This window comes from Chanodichthys erythropterus, chromosome 9, assembly GCF_024489055.1.
Source record: "Chanodichthys erythropterus isolate Z2021 chromosome 9, ASM2448905v1, whole genome shotgun sequence".
Taxonomy (NCBI): domain Eukaryota; kingdom Metazoa; phylum Chordata; class Actinopteri; order Cypriniformes; family Xenocyprididae; genus Chanodichthys; species Chanodichthys erythropterus.
In genome coordinates, this window is record NC_090229.1 from 9,466,237 (window position 1) to 9,484,910 (window position 18,674).

Consider the following 18,674-nt stretch of genomic DNA (forward strand, 5'->3'; position numbering starts at 1 on the left):
GTGCACTGCGGTGAAAGAAAGCCACGACTTTTCTCACGCGACCATGCAAGAGACCGACATGAGAAACGTTTAAACCTGCTTGCAAGATTCAATGTGTGCGCGAAACACTTACTGAACTAGAGAGCTGATTGAGACACACCATCTACGATAAATCGTTACACCCCTAATACTTATAGTAATTTAAAAATGTGGTAGCATTGGATCTGGACAGGAAGGATAACTCTGGGAGTTGGAAGGGGTGTGTCGCGATTCTGCCTTCTCAAATCGCGATACAGGTTCGTGGACCTGCGTATCGCAATTTCGATTTCATATCGCATATCGTTACAGCCCTACTGCATTGGTTTAGCATATGGGTCTGTCACGTGATTAAGAAACGACTCAAAAACCCAAAAGAACTAATCAATTCTCTTTTCGGCTCAGACTGCATTGACTGAAACAGGTGAACTACTACTAGCAGTACAGAACCTATAGAATATTACGCATTCGCGACTGAACGAATCACCGCCCCAAACGACTCGTTCTTCTCGAGTCACATTAAAGATTTTTTTCAAAATGAACGAATCTTTCAAGAACGACACATCACTACAATGCGGTCAAGACCTACCTAACTACTTTAGCCATGCATTTCCCTGAAAATAATCACAGACCTTAAAGAACGTTGGTCAACCAATCAGTTTCGAGCATTCAACAACCCTGTAGTATAAGTTAAACAAGTTCTGCAGTAGCTTACACACACTCACTTCCACTCAAAGACTTGGATATGCGCCTAATAATAGTGCACATTTATCTAGGTTCAAGTTAACATTAGAGTGAGCGACCATGTAAAGTGGCTATACGTTAGGCTACTACTTATATTTTTTAATTACTACTTTACACTTTTTTTTTCTGCAACTAACTGACTAATTAAAATGTATTCCACCAAAGCTTCTCGTCGACTATTAGGGGGCATACCAAAAAATTAATGATAGACAGATATATTGTTGTTCTGGCCAATTAATGAGCCAATTTGATATTACCAGCCTGATCTTGATCATGGCTGATTTACAGATGTATTTGTTCATTCGTTTATCAAAATCCCACCAATAGCCTTCTCAATAGAATAGATAGTAAACATTTTCAGTGAATATTGTGTAAAATAACTCTGTTTGATTTTAGTTTTATAAACATCACATTTGTCATCATTAAGTTTTATAAGTATTCTAATTGACCACCCTGCTCTCTAGATATCAGCATTGGCCATTAAAAAACCCTATATTGGCTGACCACTAATACATATCAATTAGGACTTCCCTATCATATAGAGGACTTTTTTCGTTATACAATGCCTTTGCTTTTGCTCCTGTGTTCTGTTGATAAGTGTGGCAGCCGATTTACTGCTCTAGTGCGTATGTGTGTGCGCCACATACTCCTCCTTCTTGTCACACGTCTAACCTGTTGTATCTGCTTGTGTGGACAGGCTGTTCAGACATGTTAACATGACTAGCTGCGATTTGCAGGTTGAGTTTACATGCTGTCCCAGCACCCCTGCTCACCCCGGTCTGTGTGGTGTGGAAGGCTTCACGCTGATGGGCCTGTTGACAGGAAACAGCGTTGCAGACGCATTTCGGCTTATTGGGAACAGCAGGGTCCTCCACACAAGCTGCTTACGGGGTCCCGTCCCTCTGAGACTGAGCCGAGCCGGAGAGAGAGGAGAGTCTTGACCTTGTTGTGAGGAGTTTGCTAAATAAGACTGGAGGGTTTTTTAGGCTAGTTCTCAGGAGAGATGGGTGACAGCTTCCTGTGGAGACGTCTTAAGTATAGCAGTCAGGATTTTTATTTTTGTATTTTTGGGCTTGGATTTGCTTTATTGGACAGATGGAGATGGAATTTTATTTTATTAATTTGAAGAGGGAGATCAGGCTTGAACCTGTGTCGGCAGCATGAGAACCAAGGCTCAACATTTCTGGAACGTGCAATAGGAGTTTTTCAATGCATTTAGACAGAAACCCAGGTATATGAACCTTTGAAGGACCCTCATGTCATTCTAAACCTGTTACTTTCTCTTTTTTTTTAGAAATTGACATTTTTTGCAGATTATCCTAATCGCTCTTTTCAATGCAGTACAGTGTTGCAGTGATGATGTAGGCCAAACTGGAAGTTAGCTTCACCCTTACCTCATCAGAAACCCGATTTCTATTTTTCTATTTGGCTTTTGGATTGTTTATTTGGACTACAGGCTTTGTGAACAAAGGCACAGATCTATAAATCTATTTTTCTAGAGGTGTGTTCTTTTAAAAGTTGAACTTTTGAAGCGTGTTTAAAACACTGCGTCATGTACGAAATGCTGCAAAAGATGTGAGTGCAACAGTCAAAAACATCCATCTAGCGCATGTTTACATAGAAAAACAATGGAAAATCAGTGCAGTTGAATGCAATTCTCTGTGAAAATGAACTAGATACAAACCTTTTCCTTAAAGCTTGAGTTAGAATACTTTGCAAGAGTGCAGTTGTAAGCACAAGTGTTATATTGAGTTATTAGATGAGTTTTCTGTTTGCGTGATAACGTTTAATTTCCCCAACAACCTCTGTAGTCCTATTTAGCCACTTTTTTGCAACCGCCCTTTTCAAGACAAATAAAAGCTTTAATTAAATAATTTGGGATTGTTACTAATGTATTTTACATGAAAATATCTTGAGCTTGTGCTACAGACCTTATTTCATTCATTAAACCAAAAACATATTAAAAAAAACTCAAGAAGATGGAAGTGCTAAAATACTCATATCCATTTTTGGTCTACAAATATACATCATACCTGCAGCCCGTCCAGCTCTAACAGTGACTTTATAAATGTTATAATAGCAGCCCATATGATTCAATTTCTCGAAATAACTCCTCTGAAGTCATACAATGGCTGAATATGACCAAACTGAAATGTAAATTTTTATTGGCTGAAAACCTTCCCCACCTCCGCAGCTCTCAAATCTGAGTGTCATAAATCTGTGTGATTTCAGATAAGCTTTGATGTCAGTAAAGATCATCCTAAGACCAATGATATTTCTTGCCATTGACATCAAAACTGGTGCAAAAGAAAGAAAGACACATTTAGAACAACATGAGGGTGAATTTTCGTTTTTTGTGGTGAACTGTTACTTTAATAATGCATTTTTGTTCATTAACTTGGTCAGACAAACTAGATTAAGAGAAAACACTCGTAATTGTTGTTTATTATAACATTTGCTAAGCTCTTGCAGGGCCTGTCTTTTGATTTATGATATGAGCAGCTTTGTAATTTTCCTTTTCGCTATGAAACTGTCCATCATTTTCCAGAACAAGAAGGTGAGTACTTTGAGAAAGTAGCTTGAACTGCCTTCAAATGATGCAGCATCTTTAGCTCTCTCACTATCTGTCTTTCTCATCACCATCTTATGAACAATATCTCCACTGGCCACCCACAGAAAGCAGCCCAGCACAGGAGGAGAGGAGGAGAGCTGTCTTAGCTCATCAGCATCAGGCCCTTTATTTACTTTATCTCTGTGGATTAGTTTTATTTGCTGCATAGCGCACTATCCGAGCGCTTGTGGAGAGCCCAACAAATGCACATGTCCACACTAATTGTGTGCTTCTGTAGTAGTTTGAGGGCAGATATCTGCAGGCAGAATCCTCCAATTAGAGCCACACACCAACGGGGACTGCTGAGAATGAGTGGAAGTGTGTGTTTGTAAGGAAAAGCTAAAGGGAAGTGCAGAAAATGAAAACCAAAACATGTTTGAGTTAAACATAAACCATTTTGTCCTTAATTTTAGTGTCAAAGTGATGTCATACCTGATATGTGCTGTGATTGGCCAGCCCTGGTTCTTTTAAAGGCATAATATCACCAGATAAAGCATTGATAACTTAAATTAATTAACAAATTATACAACTACTATAAGGATATCCAATCTTAGCCTTGACACATACAGTATACTCACGTTAAGCGATATGTGCAATATACCAAATCTTAACTGCTCGATTTGTTATTTTGTCAAAAAATGTAAACTATTTTTTCAGCCAGCGATATATTAAAGTTAGATACTTTACCTGCGTACATATATATCCAACTTTATTCGTAAACAGTACACTCACGCAAGTGATATACACTATATAGCAAATCTCATCTGCCTTATTTTTTATTTTACAGAAAATATGCCTGTATTATCCCCCAGCTATTTCTATAAAGTTGGATATGTTAGTTTATATAAGTATATCTGCATACATACAGTATACTTGCGTAGGACGATATATATATACTATATAGCATATCTCAACTGTTTGATTTGTTGCAAAATGTAAATTATATTATTGCCCTGCTAAATGTGACTACTGTATATGGTATGAAGATATTAAAACATTGTATCAAGACATTGTATTGGGCAGATCAAGGTTTTTTGTTGTTGTTTTTGTTTGGTTTTTTTTTTGGGGGGGGGGTATTTTTATTTTGAAAAATGAAATCAAGAATTTTAAGGGAATGAAAAATAAATAAGAATGGAAAAAGAAGTTCTAGGTCTGATTATAGCCTATAGTTGTGAAGTAGTCCGTTTAAAATAATATTTGCAAATAATATTTTATTTAACAAATATGCAGACATTTACTCTTGTTTGTATGTCTAATATGTCAAAAAATGTAAACAAAAGAAAACAATCTTGTCATCACATTCAGTTATGAATGACATCATTTAAATGATAGCACATTTTCAATTCAAAATAGAGAAATTCCATAAAAATGTTGAGTATTTTACATCACTGTATGTTACTGTGGGTCGTTAAACATATCAATTGTAAAGTAGTTGTTAGATATTCAGTGTTTAGCTACTTACTGTATATCTTACCACACACGCACTCTTTCACTGTAAAAACTAAAAGCGTCATGTTGGAGTTCATACTTGCCTTCAGTGAATAGTAAGCCCCGCCTTCATTGATCTGATTGGCCATCATTTTGACAAGCGCTGTTAGACAGCAGAGGCAGACCAGCCTAAAAATGTAACTTTTTAAACTGTCTGTCATCCTAACAGTGGTGTTTAATGGACAGCAGCATGAAGAAATATCAAATATTGGACGGGACAATTTGGTCATTTCCAATTATTGGAGGGGATTTGTCCCCCTTAATGGTGGTTACGGTCCTGCATTGTATGAATTAACATAATGAATTTCTGATGCTGCATTGAAACTATTTAAATAAAATTGACTCAACTTGACATGGAAGGGAGAAACATTTAATGGATGTAGAATCAGGTGTAGATTAGGATATTGTTTAGTCCAAACAGATTTCTTATGTAATTAAAACGACTATTTTAAGAAGCTTTAACCGGAACTACTGTCAAAGTCGCAGTGGTTTAACCTTGTTTAGTGGTTTAGTTGAGGTTGAGCTGAACTGTGTCTGCTTTCCTGTTAATCATCAATATCGATGAGCACGTCTGTCTGTTCTGTGGAACAAACACACCCTTGAGCTGTGTGTGTGTTTATCAGGCTGGTTGTTTATGTGTCAAAAAGAGAGAGATACAGACTCTGGTGTCACTCACAGTGTGTTTAAGGACATCGGCTTACATAGGCTTCAGTCCTCATATGTATATTACTAATTCTTAAAAATAAAGAAATGATGCTTTCGCCCAAGTGAGCTGTGGAAATGACAGGCCCATCCTTCATACACACTCTCCTGCCGTATGTGGTAGACCCTCATTTTGACGCAGTGACGTATCTGGTCATACTAAATAATGGGGTGTTCACTGGGTTTTCACAGGTATAGAGCTGGGGAGGGGGGTCTTCATTTATTGATTGATTGATTAATATTCATTTTCATAATCTCATTTTAAGGAATATACTGGGTTATTTACAATGTAACAGTGAAGTATGTTATTTGGCGCAGATAAAAATAAGTTTGGGGACGGTTCGATTTTAAAAATGTTTTTTTTTTAAAGAAGTGTCTTGCATTTTTAGATCAAGTGCATTAAAAACAGTAATATTTTGAAATATTATTACAATTTAAAATAATTGTTTCTGTTTTTAATGTATTTTAAGAGGTAATTTATTCCTGTGATCAAAGCTGAATTCTCAGCATCATTACTCCAGTCTTCATTGTCACATGATCTTTCAGAAATCATTCTAATATCCTGATTTGCTACTCAAGAATTGTTTCTTCTTATTATTATTATTATTATTATTAATGTTGAAAACAGTTGTACTGCTTGAAAATTTTTGCGAAAACCATTATGCATTTTTTTCAGGATTCTTAGATGAATAGAAAGTTCAAAAGAACTTTTTTTTATTGAAATAGAAATCATTTGCAACATTTTAAATGTCTTCTGTCACTTTTGATCTTGCTGAATAATATTAACATTAATATTAACTTCTTTTTTTAAAAAAAGAAATTGCTGATCCCAAACCTTTGAACAGTAGTGTAAATAAAAATAATTAACATTAAAAATTGTATTTTAACATGAATAAAATGACACACTTCACCTTTAAACTGTACAGATAGAATCTGTGGCATGCTGTTGATTACAGAAAATTACATAAAGTACAGTAATTTTGACTTAACCCTAAGTTTGTAAAAATCAATGAAAGAAAAACAATTTTTTGAGATGGATTCATTTTAGGAGGAAGAACTGCTGCTTATGTGTGTCCAAAGTATTTGCCACAGATACTGTCATGTTTAAGTTGTACTTGACCAGGAATATTCCTTTAATATTGTGTGTGCATCCATGTAATTATGAAATGATTAGTTCAGGCCACTTCATTTATGACCAATTGGTGTATAGAACACTCAACCCTACATGTCACGCCGCACCGCATACTAGCATTAGTGACGCCTGACTGGTGATTAATGGTGGTTTCTTTCTCTTTTCCATGCAGGGCTCAGGAATGGAGGAGACGATTTGGGAGCAGTACACTGTGACTCTACAGCGGGTATGAAACATTTTTAAATTAACCTACTCAAACTAACGCACACCCTAGCTTACTCACTTCAGGTTTAAGAGTCGCATGTTTAGAAATGTTGCAGAGCGGCATGGCTGTGAACAACAAATTTCATGTTTGTAACCAAAGAGGCCACATGCTGCACAGATGGATGGCCCTCTTAACAAACAGACCTGAGCAAACCTCCTGCGGTAGCCGGACCCTCTAACACACCACAATTACCCAGATGCCCTCAAGCTCAAGATCCAAACACACCATCACCAATGTGCTGGTTCTAGGAGAATATAATCTTAGATTTGGATTATATCTGACTATTAACATTGACCAAACTACCGTTTGGGGTCTGTAAGATTTTTTAATGTTTTTGAAAGATGTCTCTTATGCTCACCAAGGCTGCATTTATCTGATCAAACTAGAGTAAAACAGTAATATTGTGAAATATTATTACAATTTAAAATACGTGTTTTCTATTTGAATATATTTTTAAAAATGTAATTTATTCCTGTAATGCAAAGCTGAATATTTAGAATCATTACTCCAGTCTTCAGTGTCACATGATCCTTCAGAAATCATTCTAATATGCTAATTTGCTACATTTCTTCTTATTATTATTATTATTGATGTTGAAAACGGTTGAAACGCTGATACATTTTTTTTTTCTTGATGAATAGAAAGTTCAAAAGAACAGCATTTATTTGAAATAATATAAATATTTTGTAATATTATAAATGTCTCACTGTCACTTTTGAGTATTAATTTATTTTTTAAAAACCATACTGACCCCAAACTTTTGAACGGTAGTGTACACAGGTGCTGGTCATATAATTAGAATATCATCAAAAAGTTGATTTATTTCACTAGTTCCATTCAAAAAGTGAAACTTGTATATTATATTCATTCATTACACACAGACTGATATATTTCAAATGTTTATTTCTATTATTTTGATGACTATAACTGACAACTAGGGAAAATCCCAAATTCAGTATCACAGAAAATTTGAATATTACTTAAGACCAATACAAAGAAAGGATTTTTAGAAATCTTGGCCAACTGAAAAGTATGAACATGAAAAGTATGAGCATGTACAGCACTCAATGCTTAGTGTTGTAAGCATTAAGCACTGTGTGCAGGTGCCAAGTCCTGTTGGAAAATGAAATCTGCATCTCCATAACCCTAATCAGCAGCTGGAAGCATGAAGTGCTCTAAAACTTCCTGGTATACGGCTCCGTTGACCTTGGACCTCAGAAAACACTGGACAAACACCAGCAGATGACATGGCACCCCAAACCATCACTGACTGTGGAAACTTTACACTGGACCTCAAGCAACGTGGATTGTGTGCCTCTCCTCTCTTCCTCCAGACTCTGGGACCCTGATTTCCAAAGGAAATGCAAAATTTACTTTCATCAGAGAACATAACTTTGGACCACTCAGCAGCAGTCCAGACCTTTTTTCTTTAGACGCTTCTGACGCTGTCTGTTGTTCAAGAGTGGCTTGACACAAGGAATGCGACAGCTGAAACCCATGTCTTGCATACGTCTGTGCGTAGTGGTTCTTGAAGCACTGACTCCAGCTGCAGTCCACTCTTTGTGAATCTCCCCCACATTTTTGAATGGGTTTTGTTTCACTGTTGTTCAAGAGTGGCTTGACACAAGGAATGCGACAGCTGAAACCCATGTCTTGCATACGTCTGTGCGTAGTGGTTCTTGAAGCACTGACTCCAGCTGCAGTCCACTCTTTGTGAATCTCCCCCACATTTTTGAATGGGTTTTGTTTCACAATCCTCTCCATATTACATCTCCAATCCATATTGCTTGTACACTTTTTTTCTACCACATCTTTTCCTTCCCTTCGCCTCTCTATTAATGTGCTTGGACACAGAGCTCTGTGAACAGCCAGCCTCTTTTGCAATGACCTTTTGTGTCTTGCCCTCCTTGTGCAAGGTGTCAATGGTCATCTTTTGGACAACTGTCAAGTCAGCAGTCTTCCCCATGTTTGTGTAGCCTACAGAACTAGACTGAGAGACCATTTAAAGGCCTTTGCAGGTGTTTTGAGTTAATTAGCTGATTAGAGTGTGGCACCAGGTGTCTTCAATATTGAACCTTTTCACAATATTCTAATTTTCTGAGATACTGCATTTGGGATTTTCCTTAGTTGTCAGTTATAATCTTCAAAATTAAAAGAAATAAACATTTGAAATATATCAGTCTGTGTGTAATGAATGAATATAATAAACAAGTTTCACTTTTTGAATGAAATTAGTGAAATAAATCAACTTTTTGATGATATTCTAATTATATGACCAGCACCTGTATGTATAGTCATTATTTAAAAAAATAAAAAAAACTATAGAATATGACATGGACATTCTTTTCCCTCTATTCTGTTATGGAAATACTGGAGATGCTCACTCTTGCTATTTATTGCAGTTCATTTTAGTAAATGAACAGTGTGAACAGTTTCTTGTGACCTTCATAATTAAATCCATATGGACACGTGCATGCATAAATGAACAGTGGATATTCCAAATAAGGTGTATGCATGAGACATAATTGTCCATGTGCATATAAAAAACTTATAGATAACTTATCAGCATCAAAACATTTCGTACTTGTGTTCTCCTTGTAGAAGTGCTTCAGCCTATATATTATAAGATGAAGTTACCCCTCCCCCTCTCTCTTCCCATCTTCTCCTTCCTTCCTCCCATTCCTCTTTCCTCCAACGTCAGGAACAACAGGATGTGCATCTTTTATCTCCCGCGTGACAGATCGCAAGGGTTCACACACACTATCCAAACACACACTGACACTATCACCACCATCACGTATCAGGCTCATCCCGTGAAAACATCTCAGAGCTTTGACATGTCAGATCCCTGGGTTCAGATAAGAATTGTCTCATCTTATCACTGCAACATAAAAGGGAAGTTATAAGCTTTGGGAAGTTTGGAAAAAACAGGATACTTAGAATGAGTATGAGTTTATATGGCGTATCATGATCTATCAGGGCACGCCTGTGTGAGCATTTTACTCGCGGTTGCAACTAAAAAGAGATGTGTGCAAACTGTAAAATGTATTTAGCAGCACATGTGCAGAAAAAAAGTCCCTGCGTGTCCTCGGTTTTATGAAATTTAAAGTCATAAAAAGTCTTAAATATCTTAAATGGTATAAGATATGTATTGATTATTTATAAGAGGTCATAATTTGGGGGATCAAAAAACAGGAATCGTAATACAGCTTAATGTGATTATTAAATATGATAATTAGGCTGCATGTTTCAAAGTAGCAATGAGGCAATGTTTTACAGGCTTGCTGTTTCAGAGCACTTCACAGTTAATGAATACCACACATTTATGCTGATAATGTTTTAAATAAGGCTATTTCTTAATGCTAATTGCTTATGATATACTGTTAATAAATTACTTTATGGTGTTTATGCTGTAGATGGTTGGTTCATGGTTGTAAGAGTGCATATTTTATCTCCTGCATCTTTTTTTGAATGAGCAGCCGGAAATAGTAAAGCATAGACTTTTCAATATAAGAGTCCCGTTGTATTTTATTCTACATTTAAAAGTATTGCTTTATGCATATGTTTTTTCCCTGGTTATTGTTGGTTATTTCCTGGTTATTATCATAAACCGTATATCTGGCAATTAATTCAACTTTAAAAAATTTTTTAGCTATTGTTAGGCATAATAATGTTTACTTATTTAATAAGTACTAGTATTAGTGTATATACATGTACAGTTTGAAGTAGGCCTATAAATGAATACAGTTTGTATAATCAATTAACACTGCTTCATTTTTTTTACAAGATGGACATAATTTGTCACCAAAAAAGTCAGTTTAACCAAAATTTTGGTTTTACCGAATGACACTTTTGGTTATACGGAATGACGATATTTTCAAACAGTGCTAACAGACTGATATCTAGCTAGCTAGCAAAAGGACAATCAAACATTTTATATTTAGTACAAGTTTTTAAAATATTACAACATTTTCTATGTTTTATAGCCATTGTACCAAATGACCTGATGTTTTGGGACATGTGTATGAGCAAGTGAAAACATGAATTTTTCAAATAGTTAAAAGAGAGTTAGTTTCTTTGCTTCATAACCATGTGGTCCTTTGCATGTGTCTGAATGATGTCACATCCTGTCACATGTTATTGATCGCATGACTTGATCCAAAATGGTCTCTTTATATTAGTTACTGCGAATGACATCAATGAAATTCATTTTTCCGGACATTCTTTCTCATAAAGTTCTACGCATAATTTTAATATAATTTTGCATGTTGATATATCATGTTATAAAATCATGCCAGAATTAAAAAAAAATACATTTATTACATTTTAAGATATTTTAATCACAAATGAAATGGCTCTATTGGCATTTGGACGGTTAAACCGAATGAACTTTTGACACTTCAAAATCTTTAAAATACCTTTATATGTAAATAAATATAATTCAGACCTTTTGGATTCAATAAAAGAGATCTAGTTGTACTACCTTACATAATTTGGATGTCATATCTTTGTTTTTTATTATTATTAAGGCCTTTGGACAAAAAAAAAAAAAAAAGAACTTCATTGACCCTAATACAATTAATATAAAATATTGATATAATTATTATTCTAATGCTCAATTATTTATTATAAGTATTTTGATAAATTACACCCCTAAAGTTTGTTATAATATGCTCCTAAATTTTTCAAATTGGGAGCGTGGATATATATACACCATAATATGAGCTTTTGGTTACCACCTACCCCTAGTGTCAGTAAGTGCCTTAATTTTACACTCTAAAATCTCGGTTTCACTCGGTGCTGTCAGGTTTTATCTCCGGCTTTAATTGGGCCTGAATATATTTGGAGCAGATTGCATCAAGCCAGCGATACCCACTCATTAGACTCTATTTATTCAGCGCTCCTCTGAGGAAGGTACAGCAGGTTGTTATTTGGCCAAGCAATGAGGTGGAACCTTGTCTCCATTAGCTTTGGCGTGCAATGGCTTTCTGCAAAACCGCCCTGTGGTGGCACGCAGTCAACGTTTATGAGAGATTTATGTTATGAGCACATGGATGTGATTGTGTAACACCGCTGGCCGTTTGCGTGCTTCTATGAAGCAGTATTAAATCGTACTGCCCTAGGCAGGCTAGCTGTGATGTATGACTATGGAAATGCGTTAGTGGTATTTTCACACTGAAAGTGATTTCTCTCTCTTTCTTTTGCAGGACTCTAAAATGGGCTTTGGAATTGCTGTGTCCGGCGGCCGGGACAATCCAAACGTGGAGAGTGGAGAGACGTCCATCATTGTGTCGGACGTGCTGCCAGGAGGCCCGGCCGATGGACTGCTCTTGTACGCTTCGCTCACCTTACTAATGCATACGTGTTTAGCGTATTGGTAAACCATTATTTTACACCAGCATAGGCCAGATAATAAGTATCGAGTTTTCACATAAAGCTTTTTAAAATGACATGAAATCAAAATTCACCTAGCTTACTGCCCTAATAAATGTCCTTGGTGTTATTGTGCTTGTTTTATTAGTGTATGCTATTCTAAAGGAGAATAAAGGTTGTTTTTCATAATCATTTATCACTGTAATAACTTTATACATTTCAACAAACAGCTTATTTTCTGCTGATGTAATCAAGGCTGGCTAAAATGATATTAACCAATAATATCACAGCCAACATGTCACATTCCAGTCAAATACCGATACAATAAACCTAGTAATAATGTTAAATAGAATGTCTGTATTATGTTTTAGAATTAACGTTTGTTTTGTTTTGCTTTGCTTGTGGACAGTGAGAACGACCGTGTGATACAGGTCAACACCATCACCATGGATAATGTGCCTCATTCTTTTGCTGTGCAGTCACTTCGGAAATGTGGGAAAGTGGCCAAAATAGTGAGTATTTGTCAAGTTGACCTTAATGAGAGGCCTGCTAAAACAAGTTCACTTACTTTGGTTATTAGCATAGGTTAGCAGTGTCCGATATTAACTTTTTATTTATTATTAAGTGGAAAGATTATTAAGGTTTTTTATTTTACATTTCTAACCATCCATTCATGTTATATACGTCAGTTTCAAAATTAATATGAATATTAATTAATATAAATTATTAATAAATATGATTATATGATTAATTATTAAAAAAATATAATTAATAAATGAATATAAAATAATACATTTTACAGATGTTACCTATAAAATTGAATCAGCATTAAATACAAATGAATGTTGGGTATCATCAATCATTAATAAATAAAGATCATAAATGCTTTACTCAGATGCATTTGAAATATTTAAAAAAATATATTTTTTTACATTTTCAATGTGTTTTTTTCATGTTAAATATTTTTTAAGAGCTGAGTTTATATTCTATAATTATTATGGAGATAACAGATTTTAAAAAACAATAAAACATTTTTTTTTTTTTTTTAACCCCCCACATTTTTGACAATTTTAGTTGCAGTTTTACCCCAACTCTGGTCGGTTTCTGTTTTAAAACTAATTCACATGAAGCCTTCAATTGAAAGTACTGCAGTCGATCCGTGCTTAAAGTAATGAACATATAGTAAGATAGGGCTGCACTATATATTGTTTTAGCATTGATATTGCGTTGAGCGTGTCCGCAATTTTCACATTGTAGGATGTGTGATGTCTTTTTTAGGTAATCCGTACGGACCAGACACCGCAGTTCAAAACGCACCTGATTCTCAAATTAATTGCAAAGTTTGACCATCATACAATGAACGTTTGTCATTTGCATGCATTTTAAGTCCTGTCAGTTTAATTACATTTTAAACCATATAAGTGCATGCAGACACGAAAGAACTCGATTCTGAACGTGCAGCTGTTTTCTGTGCACGTGCACAGAGCCGTGCAGATGCATGTGAACACCGAATGCCGTTCTCTTCCACGTCTATTTGTGCCTGAACGAACAAAAAAAAGTCAAAATGAACAGTAAACATTGAGTATCCTTATAAAACACAGTTGCTTATTGCTTAGGTGAACTAAAAAATTGAGAAAGAAAACCGGATGTTTACAAGCATTCTTAAAGTGACAGCAGCCTAATATTCCTGCTGCTTTCTGTCATGAATGAACAAAAGACAAAATGAAAAGTTTTTGTAGCTTTAACACAGATTAATTATGTTTAATTTATACAGTGAAGTGTATGCAGTGTTATTTTACGTTTGATTATTCAGTTTATGTACCTGAATACTGTTAGACTTGCCTGAAAAATATAAAGCACTATTTATTTATTTTATATCTTTGTTCTGTTATATTAATCCATGCTTGTAATTTGTTCATTGTTTTCTATGCGTATTCACTCACCTACAAAATCACCCCAGTGATTCTAGAATAATTCATTCTTACCAAAATATATAGATTTTTTTCATATCGCAATATATATTGGAGAAAAAAAATAATGCAATATCATTTTTTTCAGTATCGTGCAGCCCTATAGTAAGATAAATCTCTGCACTTAGATTATGTCCTTTTGGTAACAGTGGGCTAATTTTATTTATTCACTCCCCACAGACTGTAAAGAGGCCTCGCAAGGTGTCTGTCCTCAAGCGCCCCCCGTCCCCGAGCGTGGATAGCCGTGATTACAACATATCCAGCTATTATCCTGAGGACAACCGCAGCGTTCACAGTGACCCAGACTCTGATTACCCTCGGGGAAACGGCGGCCTGGGCTACCCCCGTGACAGAGAGCAAGACCGTACCCTCGACAAGAGCCGGATAGACTACCTGGACCCAGATTACCGCAGCCAGGACTACAGCTCTCGGCGGGAACGGAGTAGAGGCAGGAGCCCAGAGAGATCACCCAGCTCTGACAGCGGCTACCGCAGGGACGGCAGCCGGGGCCGGACGCTGGAGCGTGGATCCAGCCCGGAGCCTCCCTATCATAAACAGCACAGTAGAGGTCGCGGGGGAGGAGGAAGCCCTGCCGGAAGCTACGGGAGGGACCAGGGCTACGACACGCGGAGGTATGAAACTCGTTCGGATGAGAAGATGATCAGGAGTCACAGCAGGGACCGGCTGCAGGATCACTCACCGTCACCTAGCAGAGAACGGGACAGAGGAAGAGACCGTCATAACTATGAGCCCCTCGAGCCGCCCATCAATGTGATGCTGGTGAAAAACAGGCCCAATGAAGGTGAGAACTACCGGATAAGCTTGTCACTAATTGCATATTTTGAATATAATACAGTTAGGTGACTCAAATTCTCTCTAAACTGTTTTTAATCATTTCAAAGGAAAATCTTTTCAGTTTGATCAATTTAATGCATCCTTGCTGAAAAAAAAAAGTCTAAACATCTTGCTGACCACAAACATTAAAACAGTAGTATATTTACAAAGCTTTTTTTGTAGTTTAATAATACTGCCAAAAAAGACCATATTGTGATTTTAGTTAGATAATGCATACTTAAAATAAATTATATGATCCAGATTTAAAATTTGTGTTTCTTTATTTTCATTACCATTTTCTTTCCACTGAGGTCCAAGGGTTATTGCACATTTTTCTGAACCTTTGGTTCTATGTAAATTAATTACAATTTGGATGTAAATCTTATTGCACTATTCAAGTAAATTAGATTTCATGACAGTCAAGTGTAAAATCGTTCTCAGTAGCTCACTCCCAGTAGCCGTTTTTTTAATTTATGGGCATTATTAAAGGAAATACTCAATGTGAATCAATATTTACAGCAAAAATTGCTGTAAATATGCTGCAAGTTGAGCTCTGAAAATATGCTGTAACTTTCAGAAGTCATAGTTCATCAATCATTTTTATCTCAAAAGTGTAAAATATTACTTTACTGGTGCAGAGCCTTTATTCCTGCAGTAGAGATCAGGTCAGATGCTTTGGAAAGAATACACCACATAAAAAGATCATCTGAGCTGGCAGGGCAGCTGGCTTTCTCTCTCTCTGTACTGTTGTAATCCTCCATTTTCTTTATTTCACACTCATTCTGTTTTCTGTTGACCTCCTTCACACATCCATCCTAAAACTTTTTGTCCTCATTGGGTTTTGATGATATTTTAATCTGATTTATTTATGATGGCCCTGTCAGGAGATTTCAGAGGAGATACATTCTTGTGACTTCACATAAAGCAGCCCGTCTCTTCCGATTTCCTCACCAGCCGCTCATAACCCTCAGCCCAGAAGTGCAAAGCGGGTCTGTTTATTACCAGATTATGCCTTGGGTTGGAAAACGGGAACTTTAAAAAAACAAAAAAAACAAAACAAAACATTGAAACCAAAAGATTTTCATCATACTCAGTTCTGTTAGCAGTTCTGTTAGCAGTTCTTGATCGTTCAGAGCTGTGATTCTGCCCACCAGATCAATTTTCCACATTTTCAGTTTCAGTTTGATTGTTTGTGGTGTTTGAACTGTTCAGTGATCCACTAAACTGACAGCTGGAGGGATTGCAGTGTACTTAAAAGGGTCAAGGTCATCATGGTTGTTAGGTTCATGTTAGTGTTTCTGCACAGAACCAATGTTCCTTTCTGTTTCATTGTAGAGTACGGCCTCCGGCTGGGCAGCCAGATCTTCATCAAAGAGATGACCAGCACTGGACTCGCTGCCAGAGATGGAAATCTCCAGGAGGGCGACATCATTCTCAAGGTTCCTATCGGACACACAAGAGACTTCTTCACACATTAAATCTATAAAATTGTCATAAATTGCTTGAACAACACAGTAGCTTTCTGTGTTTATGCCATTGCTGATATTGTTAACTAGAACTAAATATAATAATAGTAATAAAAAAATATATATTAATTGAAATAAAGTTGAGATGAAATATCACAACTTAAAATGTTTAGATGTTAAAACATGTAAAATGTTTTAGTTGAAGCACTAAATTACTAAAACTGAAAAAATGTAAAGCTACGTTGAAGTATTAAAAATGACAAAAGCACATAACAAACATTTAAATTTAATTAAATTAAAACATAAAATGTAAAAATAAAAGCTTATTCAAAATTTTATTTAAATACTATAATAGTATATAAATAATACAAAAAAATGCTGTATAGCACATGGTTGCTGATGGCTAATGTAATGTTAAAATGAATAATTTCACACAATTTAAAGATGATATACATATACACAATATCTGAAATAAACCTTTTTATTGTTTTACAGTACATATTTAACTTCATTTTATTTAATATTTACTTATTAAATTAACTGTAAAATAATAATAGGATATAAAATAAAAAATAATAAAATATAATAAAAAATATAAATGTGTAATTTGTTTACTCATAAATAAATGCTAAGCATTTAAATATAATCTAGTATTTGACATTAATAGTAAATGCAGTTACAGTATCAAGGGAGATAATCAATAATTAATCATTATTTTTATCATGGAAGTCGCGCACACTATCAGTGCTTACAAATGTAACAAAATGTATTTATTTGTCGCAATGTTTCGGTCCCATGTCCTTCATCATGCATATCTAGACAAACTATTCAAAGCACAAAAATATATCAAATCTACTCATGACCAGTCAGTGACTTAATAATTAAGACTTAAAGGTGCTACAGAGGATCTTTTCGTCGACTGAGAAACCAAAGACTGTTACTGAGTTTTTGAAATGAGTGCATGCGTAAGAACAACCTTGTGCACGAGTATTGGAACACGAGTGTTTGTTTACCAAACACTTGTTTAAAATTTGTTTATGTCGTGTTAGTGGATTCATTATGTCAGACTCATAATCTGCAGTTGTTACTCCTGTCTCCTGACAAAAACATTGCATGCGGCACCTGTGGAGTGAGGAAAGTTACTGGAGCGCGCAGCCGCGCACGTCTGATCGCGTAAACGATTGGCTGATATTTTTAAGGCCCTACCTCGTGCACAGATGATGTATATTAATATTATTCCTTTCAGTGCACCTAATAAATAGTCTTTTATCAGTTAGTAAAGACAGTTTCAAGTAACATTGCAAAAATGTATAAAACAAAACATCCTCTGTAGCACCTTTAATACTTAATTTTTATACTTTTGTAAACATTTATAGTATGCAGGACTTTTGTTTTTGATTTTTGACTTTTTTGGTCCTTTCTCCATTATCTGCCGGTGTGTGAGGATAATTGCTAATTGATTGTTTTTATCATGGAAAATATCTGCTGATTTATCAACCTTGTCAATATATGTATATATCATTGGGGTGGCTATTTGCACCTCCACCAAAATGGCATTCATATCTCTGTGGTTGACTCTAACCCTTTGACATTAGACTTATACCATAGCACCCTAACACTACAAATGCTTGAACCATTAATGTTACATCTTTTGTTTTCTCCAGATCAACGGAACGGTGACCGAGAACCTCTCTCTGAGTGATGCCGGCAAGCTGATTGAGAAATCACGGGGCAAGCTGCAACTGGTGGTCCAAAGAGACCACCGGCAGATCCTGGTGCGCATCCCTGCCCTGGCAGACAGCGACTCGGAGCCTGATGGTAAGTTGCTTCTATTATTCAGCATTTGTCCGTAGACTAGTCTCCATTACAGCGCTTCCTGAGCCGTGGTGCTCACCCTCTGGCTGTTTGCTCTCCAACTACACACTTTAATTAAAAGCAGATAGCATGAATTGGCTCTGATAAATCAGATTAGTAATATCATGTACACATTCACCAGGCACTGAGGCTGTAATAAATTACAGTTAATTATGCGAATCACTATTAATAGACTCGAAATGAGTGTTGAAGCACAAAA

General features: G+C 35.9%; 1 protein-coding gene across 4 annotated transcripts in view; it reads left to right on the plus strand.

The window, feature by feature from the left end:
- Positions 1 to 18,674, plus strand: part of LOC137026891 (tight junction protein ZO-2-like) — an 83,034-nt gene that overhangs the window by 35,965 nt on the left and 28,395 nt on the right. For all 4 annotated transcript variants that reach the window (XM_067394498.1, XM_067394499.1, XM_067394501.1 and 1 more), the window contains exons 2-7: positions 6,865 to 6,918; positions 12,165 to 12,289; positions 12,740 to 12,842; positions 14,481 to 15,102; positions 16,470 to 16,573; positions 18,265 to 18,418. In XM_067394498.1, coding sequence (XP_067250599.1) covers positions 6,865 to 6,918; positions 12,165 to 12,289; positions 12,740 to 12,842; positions 14,481 to 15,102; positions 16,470 to 16,573; positions 18,265 to 18,418 — 1,162 coding nt within the window. The remainder of the gene's footprint in view (positions 1 to 6,864; positions 6,919 to 12,164; positions 12,290 to 12,739; positions 12,843 to 14,480; positions 15,103 to 16,469; positions 16,574 to 18,264; positions 18,419 to 18,674) is intronic.